The following is a 26,122-nucleotide window of genomic DNA, read 5'->3' on the forward strand; positions in this document are numbered from 1 at the left end:
TAGGAAGAACTTAGACTTCTCCCTTCTGCTCAATCCACTCCTGAATTTTGTCAAAAAATAAATAAATAAAAACGCAACAAAATCTGCATCAAAAAGGCTGCATATCCAAACCTGAGGCTTTAACATAAATTTATCTCCAAAAACTGCGGTGTGAAAGTTCACCATGACAGTTTTGGAAATTGCAGCATGTCTGCTGTGTGTGTTTGACCGAAAAGTGGGGATAGGAATAGAATCCCATCCACTTTGCTGTGACTGTAGAATGGCCATGTTTTTTCCGCCACGTGGGGCCCCTTATTTAAATTTTATTTAGCAACAACATTGGTATAGTCCAAGGGATGTAACAGAGATTTTCTGCATTTTTTTTTTTTATTATTATTTCTGGGAAATAATTAATTAACTCCTTCAGCTTTGAGCTCAAACAATTACAGACATCCAAAACATGTGAATGCATCTGAATATGTCCATATATCCCTATGTATAAATTCTTGTTCTGTAATACACCAGGCCTAAGGCACTGATACTACCCCAAAAGTATGTCAGTAAAATAAGAGGATGACAAAAACAAAAGATCTGTACCCCCTGTATGCTGGCATTTCTCATTTCCCTTACATTTCCTTCATAGAAGAGCAACCAAATGCAAAAGCCTACTGTGATAAGTTGTGTTCATAATGCTTCATCATTGTAATGTATGTTATTGCTACAGAATGGATAGTCCCATCTACAAAATACCCTAGTGCCTTCATTGTCAACAAAAGGCAACAAAGAGAGACGTCTGAAAGGAACAGCTCACCCTAGTGTGTACACCCACAGTCTCCTCATTTTAGGACTGCATGCGGACCACATTTGCTTTTTGTGCCTGCTGCAGAATGCTAGTACCAGAAACAAGAACACCATCACCCATTACAATTTGACAGCTGTCAGTTCCGCTGGGGGCTCTATAGATTAGCATTCTAATGGGGGAAGGGTGGCAATGACGGCTAGTCACAAAATTTGGCTGCCTAGATGAAACAGCATAACAAAAACCTACAAATTTGGCTTGGGACTGGCATTAGCATAATGAATGCCTCCTATATCAGTGAACAGAGTAGTTCATTAGCACTGCAGAGCCATAGAATGAAATGATCAGACTGACAACAAGCATATTGACCAAATCCTAGCTCCTTTTATCCTAAAACTGTGCTGCGTCTGCATGTCTTTAACCCCTATGGTCCTACTAAACAATGCAGGGAAGATTTTGCTTAGAATATTATCACGCTCATTGGCATATATATGATGATGATGAGGGCAAATATGATGATGTGACACTAAAATCAATATTTACATAGAATACTATACAGCATCAAGCAAATAAACATAACAGGATGATACCTACAACATGATGTTTAATAAACACCGCACTAGTATTTGTATAAGGTACCTATAACAAGCATTGGTCAGAAAACATACAGGCAGTGAAGCAGCTATATATACTATATCATGAATGAATTCGCTTATATGTATGAGCAGCACCCCGTGCATTGTGATGGTGGTGAACCAAGAGGGTATTTATGCTGCACTCTTGGCACAGAGCTAAGAAAAGACAACCTGTCACTATGCTGCAGCCACCACAGTCTCCTTATTAACCCCCTTCATGCTGGAGTGAGGCCTGCAGCATACCGCACAGCGTCGTCTAACATTTACCAACTAGAGGCTTATCAGCACCATTCAGCAGTAAGTGCTATACGCTATATACTGTAGTTATAAGGCTCTGGCCTGGTGGAGTGTGCCATCCTGTGCACTGGCAGTGGCGTCTACACCGCAGATTGTCATCTATTGGATGGTGTCACCTTCTCCTTGTTTACCAGTCCTTTGCAAGACGGTACGGGTAGTCAGGGGGTAAATACAGAAGAGATTGCAGATGAAACTGAAGCAATGCAGCAAAGCTAGGGAAACACTGGAGATGCCATATCATTCTATTTATTATCGGTTATGAAGTACTATAATAACAATGTAGCCATATTAGGATACCAGTCACGGATACAAGGCTACTTCGATATTTTGTTGTACATTCCACATGGACATCGCCGTTGCAGTATTTACAAGGAAAACAATCATGTCTGAAAAGCTATCCATTTAGAAAATATGTCTAAAAATGTACATCCAGCCATCTAGCTCCTATCTGATGGTGTAAACAGTGCCGTATGACATGAATTAGCAGAAGACGACAGACTGGAGCAGAGGTTGACAGCTCCTGGAAAGCCTGCCTATTAGGCCATTTTAAGAGGAAAAAGCTATGGGCTGGTTTGGAGGAGAAACAGCAATTAGAGGCAAAGATCCTGTCTGTACATCAAAAAGCAGCAGCGAGGACTGCACTAATGTGTACAGGCACCAGCTGCCTCGGCACTTACTGCATCTCCCTCGTCATTTACATATATATATATATATATATATATATATATATATATATATATATATATATATATGTCTGTGTATGTGTATAGACAGACAGCAGACACATAGATCTATACAGACAGCACGGCCAGATGACAAGCAGCAATGTCAGCCAGCATCTCCATCAATAACATGGTCCATTTGTTATAAGGACACGTACCCATCACCCCACCCAGCAGTCAGTGCCCATCATCCATGGGGGTTACTCACCATTCCGTGCCTGCAATGCCAGGATCCAGATGCAGAGGTTGCTCTCTTCTATGGCTCTTTCTTACACCACATTCCAGACAATGCCAATGGAGGGGGATGGGATCAGAAGGAGGATGAAGAGACTTCGGGGTCCCCCACAATGAGGCGAGGGCATAGGCAGAGCTGAGTGCCAGGAGCTGCTGAATCACCTTCCCTCACTGGCCGGACAGCATTGTGCGGCGTGATGCTGCTGCCTGTACCATTGTGGAAGCTACCAGAGGAGACAGGCAGAGGGGTTTGGGGAAGGGAGTAGCTATGGCAACTGAAAGGAGCACACATGACGTCACACAGCGAGGTCTCAGGGGGGGTGAGGTGGGTGGGTGAGCAGGGGGAGGGAAGAGCTGTGTAATCTGCAGCCACAGCATCCATGACAAATAAGCAGGAAGCAGCTCCCAGTATCCCCGGCAAGGCCATCACCTCCCTATGTACTATGTGGAGGCAGCGCTGCGCTCTGGGGGTGCACATACCTAGCCTGCGGCCTCTGTATACGGCATGGACGGGCATATAGTGCACGGACTGGGAGCAAATACATAGAGCTTGGAACTACTGCTGTGCTCGACGGATATACACATAGTGTACACGTAGGTAGCGTGTACTCCTGTGCTCGACGGGTATGCACATAGTGTACACGTAGGTAGCGTGTACTCCTGTGCTCGACGGGTATGCACATAGTGTACACGTAGGTAGCGTGTACTGCTGTGCTCGACGGGTATGCACATAGTGTACACGTAGGTAGCGTGTACTGCTGTGCTCGACGGGTATGCACATAGTGTACACGTAGGTAGCGTGTACTGCTGTGCTCGACGGGTATGCACATAGTGTACACGTAGGTAGCGTGTACTGCTGTGCTCGACGGGTATGCACATAGTGTACACGTAGGTAGCGTGTACTCCTGTGCTCGACGGGTATGCACATAGTGTACACGTAGGTAGCGTGTACTCCTGTGCTCGACGGGTATGCACATAGTGTACACGTAGGTAGCGTGTACTCCTGTGCTCGACGGGTATGCACATAGTGTACACGTAGGTAGCGTGTACTCCTGTGCTCGACGGGTATGCACATAGTGTACACGTAGGTAGCGTGTACTCCTGTGCTCGACGGGTATGCACATAGTGTACACGTAGGTAGCGTGTACTCCTGTGCTCGACGGGTATGCACATAGTGTACACGTAGGTAGCGTGTACTCCTGTGCTCGACGGGTATGCACATAGTGTACACGTAGGTAGCGTGTACTCCTGTGCTCGACGGGTATGCACATAGTGTACACGTAGGTAGCGTGTACTCCTGTGCTCGACGGGTATGCACATAGTGTACACGTAGGTAGCGTGTACTCCTGTGCTCGACGGGCATGCACATAGTGTACACGTAGGTAGCGTGTACTGCTGTGCTCGACGGGCATGCACATAGTGTACACGTAGGTAGCGTGTACTCCTGTGCTCGACGGGCATGCACATAGTGTACACGAAGGTAGCGTGTACTCCTGTGCTCGACGGGCATGCACATAGTGTACACGTAGGTAGCGTGTACTCCTGTGCTCGACGGGCATGCACATAGTGTACACGTAGGTAGCGTGTACTCCTGTGCTCGACGGGCATGCACATAGTGTACACGTAGGTAGCGTGTACTCCTGTGCTCGACGGGCATGCACATAGTGTACACGTAGGTAGCGTGTACTCCTGTGCTCGACGGGCATGCACATAGTGTACACGTAGGTAGCGTGTACTCCTGTGCTCGACGGGCATGCACATAGTGTACACGTAGGTAGCGTGTACTGCTGTGCTCGACGGGCATGCACATAGTGTACACGTAGGTAGCGTGTACTGCTGTGCTCGACGGGCATGCACATAGTGTACACGTAGGTAGCGTGTACTGCTGTGCTCGACGGGCATGCACATAGTGTACACGTAGGTAGCGTGTACTGCTGTGCTCGACGGGTATGCACATAGTGTACACGTAGGTAGCGTGTACTCCTGTGCTCGACGGGTACGCACATAGTGTACACGTAGGTAGCGTGTACTCCTGTGCTCGACGGGTACGCACATAGTGTACACGTAGGTAGCGTGTACTGCTGTGCTCGACGGGCATGCACATAGTGTACACGTAGGTAGCGTGTACTGCTGTGCTCGACGGGCATGCACATAGTGTACACGTAGGTAGCGTGTACTGCTGTGCTCGACGGGCATGCACATAGTGTACACGTAGGTAGCGTGTACTGCTGTGCTCGACGGGCATGCACATAGTGTACACGTAGGTAGCGTGTACTGCTGTGCTCGACGGGCATGCACATAGTGTACACGTAGGTAGCGTGTACTGCTGTGCTCGACGGGCATGCACATAGTGTACACGTAGGTAGCGTGTACTGCTGTGCTCGACGGGCATGCACATAGTGTACACGTAGGTAGCGTGTACTGCTGTGCTCGACGGGCATGCACATAGTGTACACGTAGGTAGCGTGTACTCCTGTGCTCGACGGGCATGCACATAGTGTACACGAAGGTAGCGTGTACTCCTGTGCTCGACGGGCATGCACATAGTGTACACGAAGGTAGCGTGTACTCCTGTGCTCGACGGGCATGCACATAGTGTACACGTAGGTAGCGTGTACTCCTGTGCTCGACGGGCATGCACATAGTGTACACGTAGGTAGCGTGTACTCCTGTGCTCGACGGGCATGCACATAGTGTACACGTAGGTAGCGTGTACTCCTGTGCTCGACGGGCATGCACATAGTGTACACGTAGGTAGCGTGTACTCCTGTGCTCGACGGGCATGCACATAGTGTACACGTAGGTAGCGTGTACTGCTGTGCTCGACGGGCATGCACATAGTGTACACGTAGGTAGCGTGTACTGCTGTGCTCGACGGGCATGCACATAGTGTACACGTAGGTAGCGTGTACTGCTGTGCTCGACGGGCATGCACATAGTGTACACGTAGGTAGCGTGTACTGCTGTGCTCGACGGGCATGCACATAGTGTACACGTAGGTAGCGTGTACTGCTGTGCTCGACGGGCATGCACATAGTGTACACGTAGGTAGCGTGTACTGCTGTGCTCGACGGGCATGCACATAGTGTACACGTAGGTAGCGTGTACTGCTGTGCTCGACGGGCATGCACATAGTGTACACGTAGGTAGCGTGTACTGCTGTGCTCGACGGGCATGCACATAGTGTACACGTAGGTAGCGTGTACTCCTGTGCTCGACGGGCATGCACATAGTGTACACGTAGGTAGCGTGTACTCCTGTGCTCGACGGGCATGCACATAGTGTACACGTATTCATGTCCCTCCATCTCTGCCCAGAGATTCATGTCCCCCATCTCTGCCCTCAGATTCATGTCCCCCATCTCTGCCCCCAGATTCATGTCCCTCCATCTCTGCCCCCAGATTCATGTCCCCCATCTCTGCCCTCGATTCATGTCCCCCATCTCTGCCCCCAGATTCATGTCCCCCATCTCTGCCCCCAGATTCATGTCCCCACATCTCTGCCCCCAGATTCATGTCCCCCATCTCTGCTCCCAGATTCATGTCCCTCCATCTCTGCCCCCAGATTCATGTCCCCACATCTCTGCCCCCAGTGTCATGCCGTCCTCTCCTTCATCTGCCCCCAGATTCACGTTCCACCTCCATATTAAACTTACCTTCTCCTCCGCTCCCTCGCCGCTCTCTGCCCGCCTCTCACTGACACATGCGGCTGAAGGAAGGAGCTGACACAGGTCAGCTCCTCGCTTCGCCGCTGCCCCCCTCTCTCCCTGACACATGTGGCTGAAGCTGCTCGCGTGCTCGCTTCGCCGCTGCGTCTCTCTCTCGCTGACACATGCGGCTGAAGCGAGGAGCTGACCTGTGTCAGCTCCTCGCTTCGCCGCTGCCGCCGGCTCCTGGCTTGTACATCGCGTCTACAAGCCAGGAGCCGGCGGCAGCAGCGAAGCGAGGAGCTGACACAGGTCAGCTCCTCGCTTCAGCCGCATGTGTCAGCGAGAGAGAGACGCAGCGGCGAAGCGAGCACGCGAGCAGCTTCAGCCACATGTGTCAGGGAGAGAGGCGGGCAGCGGCGAAGCCGCATATGTGTTCAACTCAGATCTGCGTCCTCTGGACGCAGATCTGAGTTGAAATCGGGACATACCTCCCTCCAACCGGGACCGCGGGACATGTCACCCAAATCGTGACTGTCCCGCGGAAATCGGGACGGTTGGGAGGTATGCATATGCAGCGTGTACTCCTGTGCTCTACAGATATACACATAGTGTACACATATGTAGTGTGTACTCCTGTGCTCTACGGATATACACATAGTGTACACATATGTAGTGTGTACTCCTGTGCTCGACGGATATACACATAGTGTACACATATGTAGTGTGTACTCCTGTGCTGTGTGGATATAGACATACTGAGTATACACATATGTAGCTTGTAGTCTTCCTATTGTGTATTCATATAGACATACTGAGTGTACACATATGTAGCTTGTACTCCGGTGCTGTGTTCATATAGACATACTAAGGGTGCGTTCACACAATGTAAAATTGAGCATGATCTGGCACGTATACGGCGTGTCAGAGTTTAAGCGCTCAAAAAGATCCCATTGATTTCAATGGGAGTTACGAGCGTATACACCACGTTATTTTGCACCCGTAATTTTGCCTCCATAGAGTATAATACCCCATAGTGGACCCTTCACACAGTATAATGCCCCATAATGGCCTCCCTACAGTATAACGTCCCACAGTGGCCCCTTCACACAGTAGAATTTCTCATAATTACCTCCATACATTATAATGTTCCATAGTGGCCCCTCCAAGCAGCATAATGTCCCTGAGGGCCCCTACATTAATAAAATCCCACAAAATTAGGGATTTTCATACAATAATAATAATAAATTTTATTTCTATAGCGCCAACATATTCCGCAGCGCTGTACAATTTGTAGGGTTCAAATACAGACAGATACATTACAAAGAAAGTCATTTCACACAATGGGACTGAGGGCCCTGCTCGCAAGAGCTTACAATCTATGAATATCAGGTTTGGCCAAACCCACATTTTTCTGGGGTTCAGCCAAACACGATATTTTGCCTGGTATGTCACACACGAACTACAATTATACTCTGAGGGTCTCTTCAGACAGCAGAGGCCGTGGGGAGGTAATCAAACATAAAAACAGTATTACTTACCTGTCCTGGGCTCTGGCGCTTCTCCTCGTGCTGCTCCAGCGTACAAAGATGATGTCAGGCAATGTTTGATTACCTCGTCACGGCCTCCACTAATTATACTCTGAGGGTCCGAAAAAACCCTCAGAGTATAATTGTAGTTCATGGGTGACGAACTCCACAAACTACTATTGGGTGGGAAGAATCTTAGTGTTGTTTATGTCAATGATCCGCCTATATTCAGCAAATTGCTGCCGTCGATGGTTTGCCTGTTCCAGCATTTCGCCAGCTCTCAAGCTGTCCTGCTGTTGAACTTGTTCCTCACACCGTGCCTGTGATTGTTCTGGCATCTCAGCAGCTCGTTGGGACGCTATATAATAAGCGTGTTGTTGAACAGGGATCGGTAAGTAAATAAGGCCTATCACCTGCTGGAATTACTCCAGCATGTAAAGACCTATTAAAAAAAAAAAAGGCGTGTCCAATCACCACGTTGTCAGCACATCTAACATAGTATAGGACTGAACATCAGGGCGTATCTACCGCTCTGTTGTTAACAACACCAACTGGCATCCTTGGAAACCGCCGGACATCGGATGTAGTGGATTTCAAGTTTATATATCCGACTACGCCGTGCGCAACTTGCGACCAGTTATCACGGCTGACCAGGCGTCTGCTTGTGAGAACTCCATTTAAACGTGCATAATATAATAGAGGCTCTTTTGCACTACCTTTGTACATTTGCCTCTGATAAGATGTGTGGAAGACACAGCAGAAATGAGTCAGACATTATTGGTGTGGCAAATGTGTGTGTATGTGGCTAGACAGACTTTTCTAGTCAGATTTGTAGTTAGATCCAGACCGGTCTTTTACTGATCAGTTTAGCTTTGCCTGTGATTGTGTATGATATAAGACAGACCTGTATGTGTGCGGGAAAATCTTAGTGCTTTATCCCTTTCCCGACATCCGCCATACTAGTACAGCCGATGCCGGGTGTTTAGCTATGGTGGCCGCCCAGGAGATGGGCGGCCACCGTAGACGTTTGATGTATCATACATACCCAAGCGCCACTTTCTCGTGCGCTTTCTTCCATTGTCCACAAGAAAATGGCACTCGGACATGTGCAGTAGCGCTCAGAAGGGAGTGTTACTGCGCATGCCCGAGATTTCAATGCGCAGGGATCGAGGCTACAAGAATGGAGGCGGTTACAACAACGGAGGAAGAGGGCAATTATGAAGCACAAGCAAAGGAGGGGGCGTTATCAAGGTATGACGCAGGGGGGTGCACGCTGGGTTGGGGGAACGCCCAGGGTGCACTGAGAGGCTCATTTACATATCGGTTTTACCAATATGTAATAAAAATGGGGGGTCTTTTCAAAAACGAGTAGCAGCACCTGAATAGCCTATTTAAAGGCTAGCAAAAGAAGGTAAGAATTAGCACTCAGCCCCTATAAAAAATACCGTCCAAATGTAAAAATAAAAATAAACTGGTGACTTACAGATTTAAATGGAATCGGTGTTCGAATTGGAATCCAGATGGATGCACAGGAAAGAGCTCTCACCGGCTAGAGCTGTAGCACCATGCAGAAAGAGGAAGAGGAAATCCAGCACCCAAGACTCCAGTGCGATGATGAAATTAAAACTCCGTTTTTATTTTACTTTCTTTAAAATGTGGACATCTCAGGTATACAAATATATCATATGCAGAGGTGGTTACTGCTACCCCGACGCGTTTCGGTGCTATAGCATAACGATACATACCCAATACATGCTTTATATACTAAAAGAAAAACCTAGTCAAAGGGTTTTAAAAAAAAAAGGAAAAAAGAGGAGCACCTCCCTACTGCATACAAAACCGAAGTATTTATAAACCAAAAGGAAACGCAATGAGAAAACAATAACAAAAAGTTGAAATAAAATATTATTGATAATAGAGCTCTTATGTTATTCGTTTCTTTCTAAATGCAGAAAATACTGAAAGCAATGAAGATATGACTGCTACTATATAGGACAGTGATGGCGAACCTATGGCACGCGTGCCAGAGAGGGCACGCAGAGCCCTCCATGCTGGCACGCGTGCGGTCGCCCGGATCGCTCACCAACAGGGAATCCGGTACAGGATTCCCCGTTGATGAGCGATCACTGCCTTCAGTTGTATGTGCAAATGCACATACAGCTGAAAGCTGTCAGGGTAGGCCGCGGATCGCGCGACCGCGGCCTACACTGGCTGCAGAGTTTGACCTCTGCCCCGACGCGGGCGCGATGACGTCATCAGCGCCGCCAGTGACAAGAAGGTGGATGCCGGCGGCTCTTCAGGGGTGAGTATGAGAGTGGCTCACTGTGTATATGATGTTGGGGGGAGCGCTTATAATACTTGGTGGGGTGTATGATACTGGGGGGAGTGTATAATACTGGGGGGGCTTATAATACTGGTTGGGGTGTATAATACTGGGGGGAGTGTATAATACTGGGGGGGCTTATAATACTGGGTGGGGTGTATAATACTGGGGGGAGTGTATAATACTGAGGGGGCTTATAATACTGGGGGGAGTGTATAATACTGGGGGGCTTATAATACTGGGGTGGCTTATAATACTGGGGGGGGGGCTATTTATAAGCACACAATACTGTGTGTGGATGCCACTGTGGAGCATATAATCCTGTGGGGGGGGGACACCTACTGCGGAGCATATAACACTGGGGGGCTACTGTGGTACTGTGGAGAATATAATATTGTGTGGTGGGCCCACTGCAGAGCATATAATACTGTCTGGGGTCCCCTCACTATTTATATCACACAGTATCTGTTTTATAGCAGACGTGATATTAGTACAGGATGTAAGAATATTACACGGTAACTATAAAACAGATCCTGTGCGATGTAAATAGTGAAAATTAATTGTTCAAAGTACCAAATGCCGAGACCTTTACATTTCAGTACAACGTTGTTTGTATTATTGAAAGCTCTGTAAAGCCCCACATGACTGTAATTTTTGGTCAGTAACTGTCTGCAATTGTGGATCCGCATAGTATTAAGTCTATATTGTCGTGTTGGCACTCCGCGAAAATTTTGTGGGTTTTGGGTTGCAGTTTGGGCACTCGGTCTCTAAAAGGTTCGCCATCACTGATATAGGATCTCATCAGAAATGAAAGAAAACATTTACAATCTATTGCAACATCTATCACATAATATGAAAAGTAATACCGTGAAAAAAGTTATGAAAGTTCATAGAAGAGAAAGTTTGTGAAAGAAAAATGTTTTTTTCCTATTAGTAGAAAAAAAATATATTTTATTATTGTTGTAAAAAATATTTCAAAAGAAATAGTAAACATATTGTATTTGAAAAGAAAAAAATATTCTTGTTGTTACAATAAAAGTTTATTATTATGTTATTTATTGGTGTTTGTATTGTGATATTGGAACAGAGCTATAGAAGCCATATCGATATTTAAAAGTGTCAGCCATCTATTATCAATAATATTTTATTTAAACTTTTTGTTATTGTTTTCTCATTGCGTTTCCTTTTGGTTTATAAATACTTCCGTTTTGTATGCAGTAGGCAGGTGCTCCTCTTTTTTCCTTTTTTTTTTTTTTTTTTTTTAACCCTTTGACTAGGTTTTTCTTTTAGTATATAAAGCATGTATTGGGTATGTATTGTTATGCCATGACTAAGGTGCTATAGCACCGAAACACGTCGGCGTAGCAGTAACCACCTCTGCATATGATATATTTGTTTGCGTAGAAATTCCTCCCATACTTCAAAGACATACTGATAGGGAAAAATGTACATTGTGATCCCTATATGGGGCTCACAATCTACAAAAAAATAGAGGTTGCAGGGGCTATAGTGGACCCTGCAACCTCTAAAAAACCAAAAGATTAAGTGTTTCGGTTGATGTTGCGGAGAGGCAGGTACTCCTAGCAGAATACAGAGCTGTATTGCTAGGAGTCCCTCTCCTGGCAAGCCTGTAAGTCCAGCCAACACACAGACCAAGTTTCATGGGTGAAAAATGGTTGTGTGAATGTGGGGTTATGTCTGTATTTTTTTCTTAAGATTTTATTTACAGTTCTACAGCTTTAGAATGTGGACTCAAAAACAAAATGATAACAATTCCGAATCATTTTTACAGTTCTGTATATGATAAATACTGAAAATTAGGATAATGCTCTGTTTCCATTCCTTGCCTTCATTTTAGTTCCTAGTTATTTCAGTGCAGACCTTTTTTGTCAATGAATCACATGTGTTGACATAATATGCATCTAGGGAGAATGACAAATACTTCATCTCATTTTTAATTCTGTGATCTCAGCCATGTACTTGTGGGAGGCATCAGTTGTCTTTGATTATGGCTCACTTTTGTCTGACATTATAGGAAATAAATATGACACCCACATTACGTTTTTATAAAAAACAAAAACACTGTTACCTTCCCTTCCTATTGCAACTATTTTCCATTTTTGCATTTAACTGGAACTTATTTTTTTGTTGTTTGTTGTAGAAACAATTGTTTAGAGTTTTTTTTGTGTGGAATCGATTGTAGTTCTTAGTGGCACTATTTAATATCATGTATGATGAACTAGGAAAATGGAAAAAAAAATTCTGAGTGGGGTGGAATTGGAAAAAAATGGACTTGTACCATTTTTTACGGGTTTTGTTTTTACAGTGTCCTCCGTGGTAAAATGACATGGTATCCATGACATGACATTCGTAATGAAGTAGGGTCCCAAACCGCAATATCAATGGTTTGAAAAGACTTTGTAGACGTGATAAGATCTAGTGAATATGTAGTTTTTATTCACCAACAGTAGTAAATATGTAGAGCAAGTTTCTGATCTGAGTGAGAGAAGGCAATTGTGGGAAGAATATGCAAATCTGTTTCCCAAGTTGTAAATAGGGAAACAGTGCCTCAGTATGCTGCCCTCTAGGGGAAGCTCCTTTGAACATCATGCCTGACTTTCCCACAAGCCTTTGCTGCAATGATGTGGGATTTTGCCAAGTCCACAGCTGGGAAACTGACTTGGCAAAATCCCACATCATTGCTGCAAAGGCTTGTGGGAAAGTCAGACATGATGTTCAAGGGAGCTTCCCCTAGAGGGCAGCATACAGAGGCACTATTTCACTATTTATAACGTGGAAAACAGATTTGCATATTCTTCCCATAATCCCCTACAGTGGAGCGAAAATGGCTTTGTAAGACTCCACATACCTGACAAGGTGGTCTCTCCCCAAGGAGTGACATTAGCCCCATAATCTGAGAGAAGGCAGGAATAAAGACTAGAGATGAGCGAACAGTGTTCTATCAAACTCATGTTCGATCGGATATTAGGCTGTTCGGCATGTTCGAATCGAATCGAACACCGCGTGGTAAAGTGCGCCATTACTCGATTCCCCTCCCACCTTCCCTGGTGCCTTTTTTGCTCCAATAACAGTGCAGGGTAGGTGGGACAGGAACTACGACACCGGTGACGTTGAAAAAAGTAGGCAAAACCCATTGGCAGCCGAAAACATGTGACCTCTAATTTAAAAGAACAGCGACGCCCAGCTTCGCGTCATTCTGAGCTTGCAATTCACCGGGGACGGAGGTTTCCGTCCAGTTAGCTAGGGCTTAGATTCTGGGTAGGCAGGGACAGGCTAGGATAGGAAGGAGAAGACAACCAACAGCTCTTATAAGAGCTAAATTCCAGGGAGAAGCTTGTCAGTGTAACGTGGCACTGACGGGCTCAATCGCCGCAACCCAGCTTTCCGCGGATCCTGAATGGAATACACTGACAGTGTATTCCCGTATAACCGATATATACCCCCGATACCCGTTCCAACGGTGTGCCCCCCCACCTTCACCCCAGAAATACCCTGCAAGTCCCCTAGCAATAGAATTGGAGCTATATACACCCACTATTTTTGCTACTGCCATATAGTGCCATTTTCTGACTGGGAATTCAAAGAATATATTGGGGTTACATATAACTTCAATTCCAGGGAGAAGCTTGTCAGTGTAACGTGGCACTGACGGGCTCAATCGCCGCAACCCAGCTTTCCCAGGATCCTGAATGGAACACACTGACAGTGTATTCCCGTATACCCCATATATACACCCCAAATCCCCGTTCCAACGGTGTGCCCCCCCACCTTCACCTCAGAAATACCCTGCAAGTCCCCTAGCAATAGAATTGGAGCTATATACACCCACAATTTTTGCTACTGGTATATAGTGCCATTGTCTCACTGGGAATTCAAAGAATATATTGGGGTTACGTGCACCCACAATTTTTGCTACTGGTATATAGTGCCATTGTCTCACTGGGAATTCAAAGAATATATTGGGGTTACGTGCACCCACAATTTTTGCTACTGGTATATAGTGCCATTGTCTCACTGGGAATTCAAAAGAATATATTGGGGTTACAAATACCCTCATTTCTTGCTACTGCCATATAGTGCCAGTTTCTGACTGGGAATTCAAAGAATATATTGGGGTTACGTGCACCCACAATTTTTGCTACTGGTATATAGTGCCATTGTCTGACTGGGAATTCAAAGAATATATTGGGGTTATGTGCACCCACAATTTTTGCTCCTGCTATATAGTGCCAGTTTCTGACTGGTAATTCAAAGAATATATTGGGGTTACGTGCACCCACAATTTTTGCTACTGGTATATAGTGCCATTGTCTCACTGGGAATTCAAAGAATATATTGGGGTTACGTGCACCCACAATTTTTGCTACTGGTATATAGTGCCATTGTCTCACTAGGAATTCAAAGAATATATTGGGGTTATGTGCACCCACAATTTTTGCTACTGCTATATAGTGCCAGTTTCTGACTGGTAATTCAAAGAATATATTGGGGTTACGTGCACCCACAATTTTTGCTACTGGTATATAGTGCCATTGTCTCACTGGGAATTCAAAGAATATATTGGGGTTACGTGCACCCACAATTTTTGCTACTGGTATATAGTGCCATTGTCTCACTGGGAATTCAAAAGAATATATTGGGGTTACATGCACCCACAATTTTTGCTACTGGTATATAGTGCCATTGTCTGACTGGGAATTCAAAAAATATATTGGGGTTATGTGCACCCACAATTTTTGCTACTGCTATATAGTGCCAGTTTCTGACTGGTAATTCAAAGAATATATTGGGGTTATGTGCACCCACAATTTTTGCTACTGGTATATAGTGCCATTGTCTCACTGGGAATTCAAAGAATATATTGGGGTTACGTGCACCCACAATTTTTGCTACTGGTATATAGTGCCATTGTCTCACTGGGAATTCAAAGAATATATTGGGGTTACGTGCACCCACAATTTTTGCTACTGGTATATAGTGCTATTGTCTGACTGGGAATTCAAAGAATATATTGGGGTTATGTGCACCCACAATTTTTGCTACTGGTATATAGTGCCATTGTCTCACTGGGAATTCAAAGAATATATTGGGGTTACAAATACCCTCATTTCTTGCTACTGCCATATAGTGCCAGTTTCTGACTGGGAATTCAAAGAATATATTGGGGTTACGTGCACCCACAATTTTTGCTACTGGTATATAGTGCCATTGTCTCACTGGGAATTCAAAGAATATATTGGGGTTATGTGCACCCACAATTTTTGCTACTGCTATATAGTGCCATTGTCTCACTGGGAATTCAAAGAATATATTGGGGTTATGTGCACCCACAATTTTTGCTACTGGTATATAGTGCCAGTTTCTGACTGATAATTCAAAGAATATATTGGGGTTACGTGCACCCACAATTTTTCCTACTAGTATATAGTGCCATTGTCTGACTGGGAATTCAAAGAATATATTGGGGTTACGTGCACCCACAATTTTTGCTACTGGTATATAGTGCCATTGTCTCACTGGGAATTCAAAGAATATATTGGGGTTACGTGCACCCACAATTTTTGCTACTGGTATATAGTGCCATTGTCTGACTGGGAATTCAAAGAATATATTGGGGTTATGTGCACCAACAATTTTTGCTACTGGTATATAGTGCCATTGTCTGACTAGGAATTCAAAGAATATATTGGGGTTACAAATACCCTCATTTCTTGCTACCTGTATATAGTGCCAGTTTCTGATCGGTAATTCAAAGAATATATTGAGGTTACAAATACCCTCATTTCTTGCTACTTGTATATAGTGCCAGTTTCTGACTGGGAATTCAAAGAATAAATTGGGGTTACGTGCACCCACAATTTTTGCTACTGCTATATAGTGCCATTGTCTGACTGGGAATTCAAAGAATATATTGGGGTTATGTGCACCCATAATTTTTGCTACTGCTATATAGTGCCAGTTTCTGACTGGTAATTCAAAGAATATATTGGGGTTACGTGCACCCACAATTTTTGCTACTGGTATATAGTGCCATTGTCTCACTGGGAATTCAAAGAATATATTGGGGTTACGTGCACCCACAATTTTTGCTACTGGTATATAGTGCCATTGTCTCACTGGGAATTCAAAGAATATATTGGGGTTACGTGCACCCACAATTTTTGCTACTGGTATATAGTGCCATTGTCTCACTGGGAATTCAAAGAATATATTGGGGTTACAAATACCCTCATTTCTTGCTACTTGTATATAGTGCCAGTTTCTGACTGGTAATTCAAAGAATATATTGGGGTTACAAATACCCTCATTTCTTGCTACTTGTATATAGTGCCAGTTTCTGACTGGGAATTCAAAGAATATATTGGGGTTACGTGCACCCGCAATTTTTGCTACTGGTATATAGTGCCAGTTTCTGACTGGTAATTCAAAGAATATATTGGGGTTACGTGCACCCACAATTTTTGCTACTGGTATATAGTGCCATTGTCTCACTGGGAATTCAAAGAATATATTGGGGTTATGTGCACCCACAATTTTTGCTACTGGTATATAGTGCCATTGTCTCACTGGGAATTCAAAGAATATATTGGGGTTATGTGCACCCACAATTTTTGCTACTGCTATATAGTGCCAGTTTCTGACTGGTAATTCAAAGAATATATTGGGGTTATGTGCACCCACAATTTTTGCTACTGGTATATAGTGCCATTGTCTGACTGGGAATTCAAAGAATATATTGGGGTTATGTGCACCCACAATTTTTGCTACTGCTATATAGTGCCAGTTTCTGACTGGTAATTCAAAGAATATATTGGGGTTACGTGCACCCACAATTTTTGCTACTGGTATATAGAGCCAATGTCTCACTGGGAATTCAAAGAATATATTGGGGTTACGTGCACCCACAATTTTTGCTACTGGTATATAGTGCCATTGTCTCACTGGGAATTCAAAGAATATATTGGGGTTACGTGCACCCACAATTTTTGCTACTGGTATATAGTGCCATTGTCTCACTGGGAATTCAAAGAATATATTGGGGTTACGTGCACCCACAATTTTTGCTACTGGTATATAGTGCCATTGTCTCACTGGGAATTCAAAGAATATATTGGGGTTACGTGCACCCACAATTTTTGCTACTGGTATATAGTGCCATTGTCTCACTGGGAATTCAAAGAATATATTGGGTTATGTGCACCCACAATTTTTGCTACTGGTATATAGTGCCATTGTCTCACTGGGAATTCAAAGAATATATTGGGGTTACAAATACCCTCATTTCTTGCTACTTGTATATAGTGCCAGTTTCTGACTGGTAATTCAAAGAATATATTGGGGTTACAAATACCCTCATTTCTTACTACTTGTATATAGTGCCAGTTTCTGACTGGGAATTCAAAGAATATATTGGGGTTACGTGCACCCGCAATTTTTGCTACTGGTATATAGTGCCAGTTTCTGACTGGGAATTCAAAGAATATATTGGGGTTATGTGCACCCACAATTTTTGCTACTGCTATATAGTGCCAGTTTCTGACTGGTAATTCAAAGAATATATTGGGGTTACGTGCACCCACAATTTTTGCTACTGGTATATAGTGCCATTGTCTCACTGGGAATTCAAAGAATATATTGGGGTTACGTGCACCCACAATTTTTGCTACTGGTATATAGTGCCATTGTCTCACTGGGAATTCAAAGAATATATTGGGGTTATGTGCACCCACAATTTTTGCTACTGGTATATAGTGCCATTGTCTCACTGGGAATTCAAAGAATATATTGGGGTTATGTGCACCCACAATTTTTGCTACTGCTATATAGTGCCAGTTTCTGACTGGTAATTCAAAGAATATATTGGGGTTATGTGCACCCACAATTTTTGCTACTGGTATATAGTGCCATTGTCTGACTGGGAATTCAAAGAATATATTGGGGTTATGTGCACCCACAATTTTTGCTACTGCTATATAGTGCCAGTTTCTGACTGGTAATTCAAAGAATATATTGGGGTTACGTGCACCCACAATTTTTGCTACTGGTATATAGTGCCATTGTCTCACTGGGAATTCAAAGAATATATTGGGGTTACGTGCACCCACAATTTTTGCTACTGGTATATAGTGCCATTGTCTCACTGGGAATTCAAAGAATATATTGGGGTTACGTGCACCCACAATTTTTGCTACTGGTATATAGTGCCATTGTCTCACTGGGAATTCAAAGAATATATTGGGGTTATGTGCACCCACAATTTTTGCTACTGGTATATAGTGCCATTGTTTCACTGGGAATTCAAAGAATATATTGGGGTTACAAATACCCTCATTTCTTGCTACTTGTATATAGTGCCAGTTTCTGACTGGTAATTCAAAGAATATATTGGGGTTACAAATACCCTCATTTCTTGCTACTTGTGTATAGTGCCAGTTTCTGACTGGGAATTCAAAGAATATATTGGGGTTACGTGCACCCGCAATTTTTGCTACTGGTATATAGTGCCATTGTCTCACTGGGAATTCAAAGAATATATTGGGGTTACGTGCACCCACAATTTTTGCTACTGGTATATAGTGCCATTGTCTCACTGGGAATTCAAAGAATATATTGGGGTTATGTGCACCCACAATTTTTGCTACTGGTATATAGTGCCATTGTCTCACTGGGAATTCAAAGAATATATTGGGGTTATGTGCACCCACAATTTTTGCTACTGCTATATAGTGCCAGTTTCTGACTGGTAATTCAAAGAATATATTGGGGTTATGTGCACCCACAATTTTTGCTACTGGTATATAGTGCCATTGTCTGACTGGGAATTCAAAGAATATATTGGGGTTATGTGCACCCACAATTTTTGCTACTGCTATATAGTGCCAGTTTCTGACTGGTAATTCAAAGAATATATTGGGGTTATGTGCACCCACAATTATTGCTACTGGTATATAGTGCCATTGTCTCACTGGGAATTCAAAGAATATATTGGGGTTACGTGCACCCACAATTTTTGCTACTGGTATATAGTGCCATTGTCTCACTGGGAATTCAAAGAATATATTGGGGTTATGTGCACCCACAATTTTTGCTACTGGTATATAGTGCCATTGTCTCACTGGGAATTCAAAGAATATATTGGGGTTATGTGCACCCACAATTTTTGCTACTGGTATATAGTGCCATTGACTCACTGGGAATTCAAAGAATATATTGGGGTTATGTGCACCCACAATTTTTGCTACTGCTATATAGTGCCAGTTTCTGATTGGTAATTCAAAGAATATATTGGGGTTATGTGCACCCACAATTTTTGCTACTGGTATATAGTGCCATTGTCTCACTGGGAATTCAAAGAATATATTGGGGTTATATGCACCCACAATTTTTGCTACTGCTATATAGTGCCAGTTTCTGACTGGGAATTCAAAGAATATATTGGGGTTACGTGCACCCACAATTTTTGCTACTGGAATATAGTGCCATTGTCTGACTGGGAATTCAAAGAATATATTGGGGTTACAAATACCCTCATTTCTTGCTACTGGTATATAGTGCCAGTTTCTGACTGGGAATTCAAAGAATATATTGGGGTTATGTGCACCCACAATTTTTGCTACTGCTATATAGTGCCAGTTTCTGACTAGTAATTCAAAGAATATATTGGGGTTATGTGCACCCACAATTTTTGCTACTGGTATATAGTGCCATTGTCTCACTGGGAATTCAAAGAATATATTGGGGTTACGCGCACCCACAATTTTTGCTACTGGTATATAGTGCCATTGTCTCACTGGGAATTCAAAGAATATATTGGGGTTATGTGCACCCACAATTTTTGCTACTGGTATATAGTGCCATTGTCTCACTGGGAATTCAAAGAATATATTGGGGTTACAAATACCCTCATTTCTTGCTACTTGTATATAGTGCCAGTTTCTGACTGGTAATTCAAAGAATATATCGGGGTTACAAATACCCTCATTTCTTGCTACTTGTATATAGTGCCAGTTTCTGACTGGGAATTCAAAGAATATATTGGGGTTACGTGCACCCGCAATTTTTGCTACTGGTATATAGTGCCAGTTTCTGACTGGGAATTCAAAGAATATATTGGGGTTATGTGCACCCACAATTTTTGCTACTGCTATATAGTGCCAGTTTCTGACTGGTAATTCAAAGAATATATTGGGGTTACGTGCACCCACAATTTTTGCTACTGGTATATAGTGCCATTGTCTCACTGGGAATTCAAAGAATATATTGGGGTTACGTGCACCCACAATTTTTGCTACTGGTATATAATGCCATTGTCTGACTGGGAATTCAAAGAATATATTGGGGTTATGTGCACCCACAATTTTTGCTACTGGTATATAGTGCCATTGTCTCACTGGGAATTCAAAAAATATATTGGGGTTATGTGCACCCACAATTTTTGCTACTGCTATATAGTGCCAGTTTCTGACTGGTAATTCAAAGAATATATTGGGGTTATGTGCACCCACAATTTTTGCTACTGGTATATAGTTCCATTGTCTGACTGGGAATTCAAAGAATATATTGGGGTTATGTGCACCCACAATTTTTGCTACTGGTATATAGTGCCATTGTCTCACTGGGAATTCAAAGAATATATTGGGGTTACGTGCACCCACAATTTTTGCTACTGGTATATAGTGCCATTGTCTCACTGGGAATTCAAAGAATATATTGAGGTTACGTGCACCCACAATTTTTGCTACTGGTATATAGTGCCATTGTCTCACTGGGAATTCAAAGAATATATTGGGGTTATGTGCACCCACAATTTTTGCTACTGGGATATAGTGCCATTGTCTCACTGGGAATTCAAAGAATATATTGGGGTTATGTGCACCCACAATTTTTGCTACTGCTATATAGTGCCAGTTTCTGATTGGTAATTCAAAGAATATATTGGGGTTATGTGCACCCACAATTTTTGCTACTGGTATATAGTGCCATTGTCTGACTGGGAATTCAAAGAATATATTGGGGTTATATGCACCCACAATTTTTACTACTGCTATATAGTGCCAGTTTCTGACTGGGAATTCAAAGAATATATTGGGGTTACGTGCACCCACAATTTTTGCTACTGGAATATAGTGCCATTGTCTGACTGGGAATTCAAAGAATATATTGGGGTTACAAATACCCTCATTTCTTGCTACTTGTGTATAGTGCCAGTTTCTGACTGGGAATTCAAAGAATATATTGGGGTTACGTGCACCCGCAATTTTTGCTACTGGTATATAGTGCCATTGTCTCACTGGAAATTCAAAGAATATATTGGGGTTACGTGCACCCACAATTTTTGCTACTGGTATATAGTGCCATTGTCTCACTGGGAATTCAAAGAATATATTGGGGTTATGTGCACCCACAATTTTTGCTACTGGTATATAGTGCCATTGTCTCACTGGGAATTCAAAGAATATATTGGGGTTATGTGCACCCACAATTTTTGCTACTGCTATATAGTGCCAGTTTCTGACTGGTAATTCAAAGAATATATTGGGGTTATGTGCACCCACAATTTTTGCTACTGGTATATAGTGCCATTGTCTGACTGGGAATTCAAAGAATATATTGGGGTTATGTGCACCCACAATTTTTGCTACTGCTATATAGTGCCAGTTTCTGACTGGTAATTCAAAGAATATATTGGGGTTATGTGCACCCACAATTTTTGCTACTGGTATATAGTGCCATTGTCTCACTGGGAATTCAAAGAATATATTGGGGTAACGTGCACCCACAATTTTTGCTACTGGTATATAGTGCCATTGTCTGACTGGGAATTCAAAGAATATATTGGGGTTACGTGCACCCACAATTTTTGCTACTGGTATATAGTGCCATTGTCTCACTGGGAATTCAAAGAATATATTGGGGTTATGTGCACCCACAATTTTTGCTACTGGTATATAGTGCCATTGTCTGACTGGGAATTCAAAGAATATATTGGGGTTATATGCACCCACAATTTTTGCTACTGCTATATAGTGCCAGTTTCTGACTGGGAATTCAAAGAATATATTGGGGTTACGTGCACCCACAATTTTTGCTACTGGAATATAGTGCCATTGTCTGACTGGGAATTCAAAGAATATATTGGGGTTACAAATACCCTCATTTCTTGCTACTTGTGTATAGTGCCAGTTTCTGACTGGGAATTCAAAGAATATATTGGGGTTACGTGCACCCGCAATTTTTGCTACTGGTATATAGTGCCATTGTCTCACTGGAAATTCAAAGAATATATTGGGGTTACGTGCACCCATAATTTTTGCTACTGGTATATAGTGCCATTGTCTCACTGGGAATTCAAAGAATATATTGGGGTTATGTGCACCCACAATTTTTGCTACTGGTATATAGTGCCATTGTCTCACTGGGAATTCAAAGAATATATTGGGGTTATGTGCACCCACAATTTTTGCTACTGCTATATAGTGCCAGTTTCTGACTGGTAATTCAAAGAATATATTGGGGTTATGTGCACCCACAATTTTTGCTACTGGTATATAGTGCCATTGTCTGACTGGGAATTCAAAGAATATATTGGGGTTATGTGCACCCACAGTTTTTGCTACTGCTATATAGTGCCAGTTTCTGACTGGTAATTCAAAGAATATATTGGGGTTATGTGCACCCACAATTTTTGCTACTGGTATATAGTGCCATTGTCTCACTGGGAATTCAAAGAATATATTGGGGTAACGTGCACCCACAATTTTTGCTACTGGTATATAGTGCCATTGTCTGACTGGGAATTCAAAGAATATATTGGGGTTACGTGCACCCACAATTTTTGCTACTGGTATATAGTGCCATTGTCTCACTGGGAATTCAAAGAATATATTGGGGTTATGTGCACCCACAATTTTTGCTACTGGTATATAGTGCCATTGTCTCACTGGGAATTCAAAGAATACATTGGGGTTATGTGCACCCACAATTTTTGCTACTGCTATATAGTGCCAGTTTCTGATTGGTAATTCAAAGAATATATTGGGGTTATGTGCACCCACAATTTTTGCTACTGGTATATAGTGCCATTGTCTCACTGGGAATTCAAAGAATATATTGGGGTTATATGCACCCACAATTTTTGCTACTGCTATATAGTGCCAGTTTCTGACTGGGAATTCAAAGAATATATTGGGGTTACGTGCACCCACAATTTTTGCTACTGGAATATAGTGCCATTGTCTGACTGGGAATTCAAAGAATATATTGGGGTTACAAATACCCTCATTTCTTGCTACTGGTATATAGTGCCAGTTTCTGACTGGGAATTCAAAGAATATATTGGGGTTATGTGCACCCACAATTTTTGCTACTGCTATATAGTGCCAGTTTCTGACTGGGAATTCAAAGAATATATTGGGGTTACGTGCACCCACAATTTTTGCTACTGGTATATAGTGCCATTGTCTCACTGGGAATTCAAAGAATATATTGGGGTTACGCGCACCCACAATTTTTGCTACTGGTATATAGTGCCATTGTCTCACTGGGAATTCAAAGAATATATTGGGGTTACGTGCACCCACAATTTTTGCTACTGGTATATAGTGCCATTGTCTGACTGGGAATTCAAAGAATATATTGGGGTTATGTGCACCCACAATTTTTGCTACTGGTATATAGTGCCATTGTCTCACTGGGAATTCAAAGAATATATTGGGGTTACAAATACCCTCATTTCTTGCTACTTGTATATAGTGCCAGTTTCTGACTGGTAATTCAAAGAATATATCGGGGTTACAAATACCCTCATTTCTTGCTACTTGTATATAGTGCCAGTTTCTGACTGGGAATTCAAAGAATATATTGGGGTTACGTGCACCCGCAATTTTTGCTACTGGTATATAGTGCCAGTTTCTGACTGGGAATTCAAAGAATATATTGGGGTTATGTGCACCCACAATTTTTGCTACTGCTATATAGTGCCAGTTTCTGACTGGTAATTTAAAGAATATATTGGGGTTACGTGCACCCACAATTTTTGCTACTGGTATATAGTGCCATTGTCTCACTGGGAATTCAAAGAATATATTGGGGTTACGTGCACCCACAATTTTTGCTACTGGTATATAATGCCATTGTCTGACTGGGAATTCAAAGAATATATTGGGGTTATGTGCACCCACAATTTTTGCTACTGGTATATAGTGCCATTGTCTCACTGGGAATTCAAAGAATATATTGGGGTTATGTGCACCCACAATTTTTGCTACTGCTATATAGTGCCAGTTTCTGACTGGTAATTCAAAGAATATATTGGGGTTATGTGCACCCACAATTTTTGCTACTGGTATATAGTGCCATTGTCTGACTGGGAATTCAAAGAATATATTGGGGTTATGTGCACCCACAATTTTTGCTACTGGTATATAGTGCCATTGTCTCACTGGGAATTCAAAGAATATATTGGGATTACGTGCACCCACAATTTTTGCTACTGGTATATAGTGCCATTGTCTCACTGGGAATTCAAAGAATATATTGGGGTTACGTGCACCCACAATTTTTGCTACTGGTATATAGTGCCATTGTCTCACTGGGAATTCAAAGAATATATTGGGGTTATGTGCACCCACAATTTTTGCTACTGGTATATAGTGCCATTGTCTCACTGGGAATTCAAAGAATATATTGGGGTTATGTGCACCCACAATTTTTGCTACTGCTATATAGTGCCAGTTTCTGATTGGTAATTCAAAGAATATATTGGGGTTATGTGCACCCACAATTTTTGCTACTGGTATATAGTGCCATTGTCTGACTGGGAATTCAAAGAATATATTGGGGTTATATGCACCCACAATTTTTGCTACTGCTATATAGTGCCAGTTTCTGACTGGGAATTCAAAGAATATATTGGGGTTACGTGCACCCACAATTTTTGCTACTGGAATATAGTGCCATTGTCTGACTGGGAATTCAAAGAATATATTGGGGTTACAAATACCCTCATTTCTTGCTACTGGTATATAGTGCCAGTTTCTGACTGGGAATTCAAAGAATATATTGGGGTTATGTGCACCCACAATTTTTGCTACTGCTATATAGTGCCAGTTTCTGACTGGTATTTCAAAGAATATATTGGGGTTACGTGCACCCACAATTTTTGCTACTGGTATATAGTGCCATTGTCTCACTGGGAATTCAAAGAATATATTGGGGTTACGCGCACCCACAATTTTTGCTACTGGTATATAGTGCCATTGTCTCACTGGGAATTCAAAGAATATATTGGGGTTACGTGCACCCACAATTTTTGCTACTGGTATATAGTGCCATTGTCTGACTGGGAATTCAAAGAATATATTGGGGTTATGTGCACCCACAATTTTTGCTACTGGTATATAGTGCCATTGTCTCACTGGGAATTCAAAGAATATATTGGGGTTACAAATACCCTCATTTCTTGCTACTTGTATATAGTGCCAGTTTCTGACTGGTAATTCAAAGAATATATCGGGGTTACAAATACCCTCATTTCTTGCTACTTGTATATAGTGCCAGTTTCTGACTGGGAATTCAAAGAATATATTGGGGTTACGTGCACCCGCAATTTTTGCTACTGGTATATAGTGCCAGTTTCTGACTGGGAATTCAAAGAATATATTGGGGTTATGTGCACCCACAATTTTTGCTACTGCTATATAGTGCCAGTTTCTGACTGGTAGTTCAAAGAATATATTGGGGTTACGTGCACCCACAATTTTTGCTACTAGTATATAGTGCCATTGTCTGACTGGGAATTCAAAGAATATATTGGGGTTATGTGCACCCACAATTTTTGCTACTGGTATATAATGCCATTGTCTGACTGGGAATTCAAAGAATATATTGGGGTTATGTGCACCCACAATTTTTGCTACTGGTATATAGTGCCATTGTC

The 26,122-nt window shown here is 42.7% G+C and overlaps 1 protein-coding gene across 4 annotated transcripts in view; it reads right to left on the minus strand.

The window, feature by feature from the left end:
* Positions 1-3,043, minus strand: part of MAPK10 (mitogen-activated protein kinase 10) — a 211,418-nt gene extending 208,375 nt beyond the window's left edge. For 2 of the 4 annotated variants that reach the window (XM_075284703.1, XM_075284720.1), the window contains exon 1: positions 2,641-3,042. In XM_075284703.1, the coding sequence (XP_075140804.1) occupies positions 2,641-2,643 (3 nt within the window). In that variant the 5' untranslated portion in view covers positions 2,644-3,042. Of the gene's footprint in view, positions 1-2,640 lie in introns of all 4 variants that reach the window. The other 2 variants (XM_075284712.1, XM_075284727.1) reach the window with 2 other exon arrangements.
* Positions 3,044-26,122: the final 23,079 nt, after the last annotated feature.

This window comes from Leptodactylus fuscus, chromosome 1 (assembly GCF_031893055.1).
Source record: "Leptodactylus fuscus isolate aLepFus1 chromosome 1, aLepFus1.hap2, whole genome shotgun sequence".
Classification (NCBI taxonomy): domain Eukaryota; kingdom Metazoa; phylum Chordata; class Amphibia; order Anura; family Leptodactylidae; genus Leptodactylus; species Leptodactylus fuscus.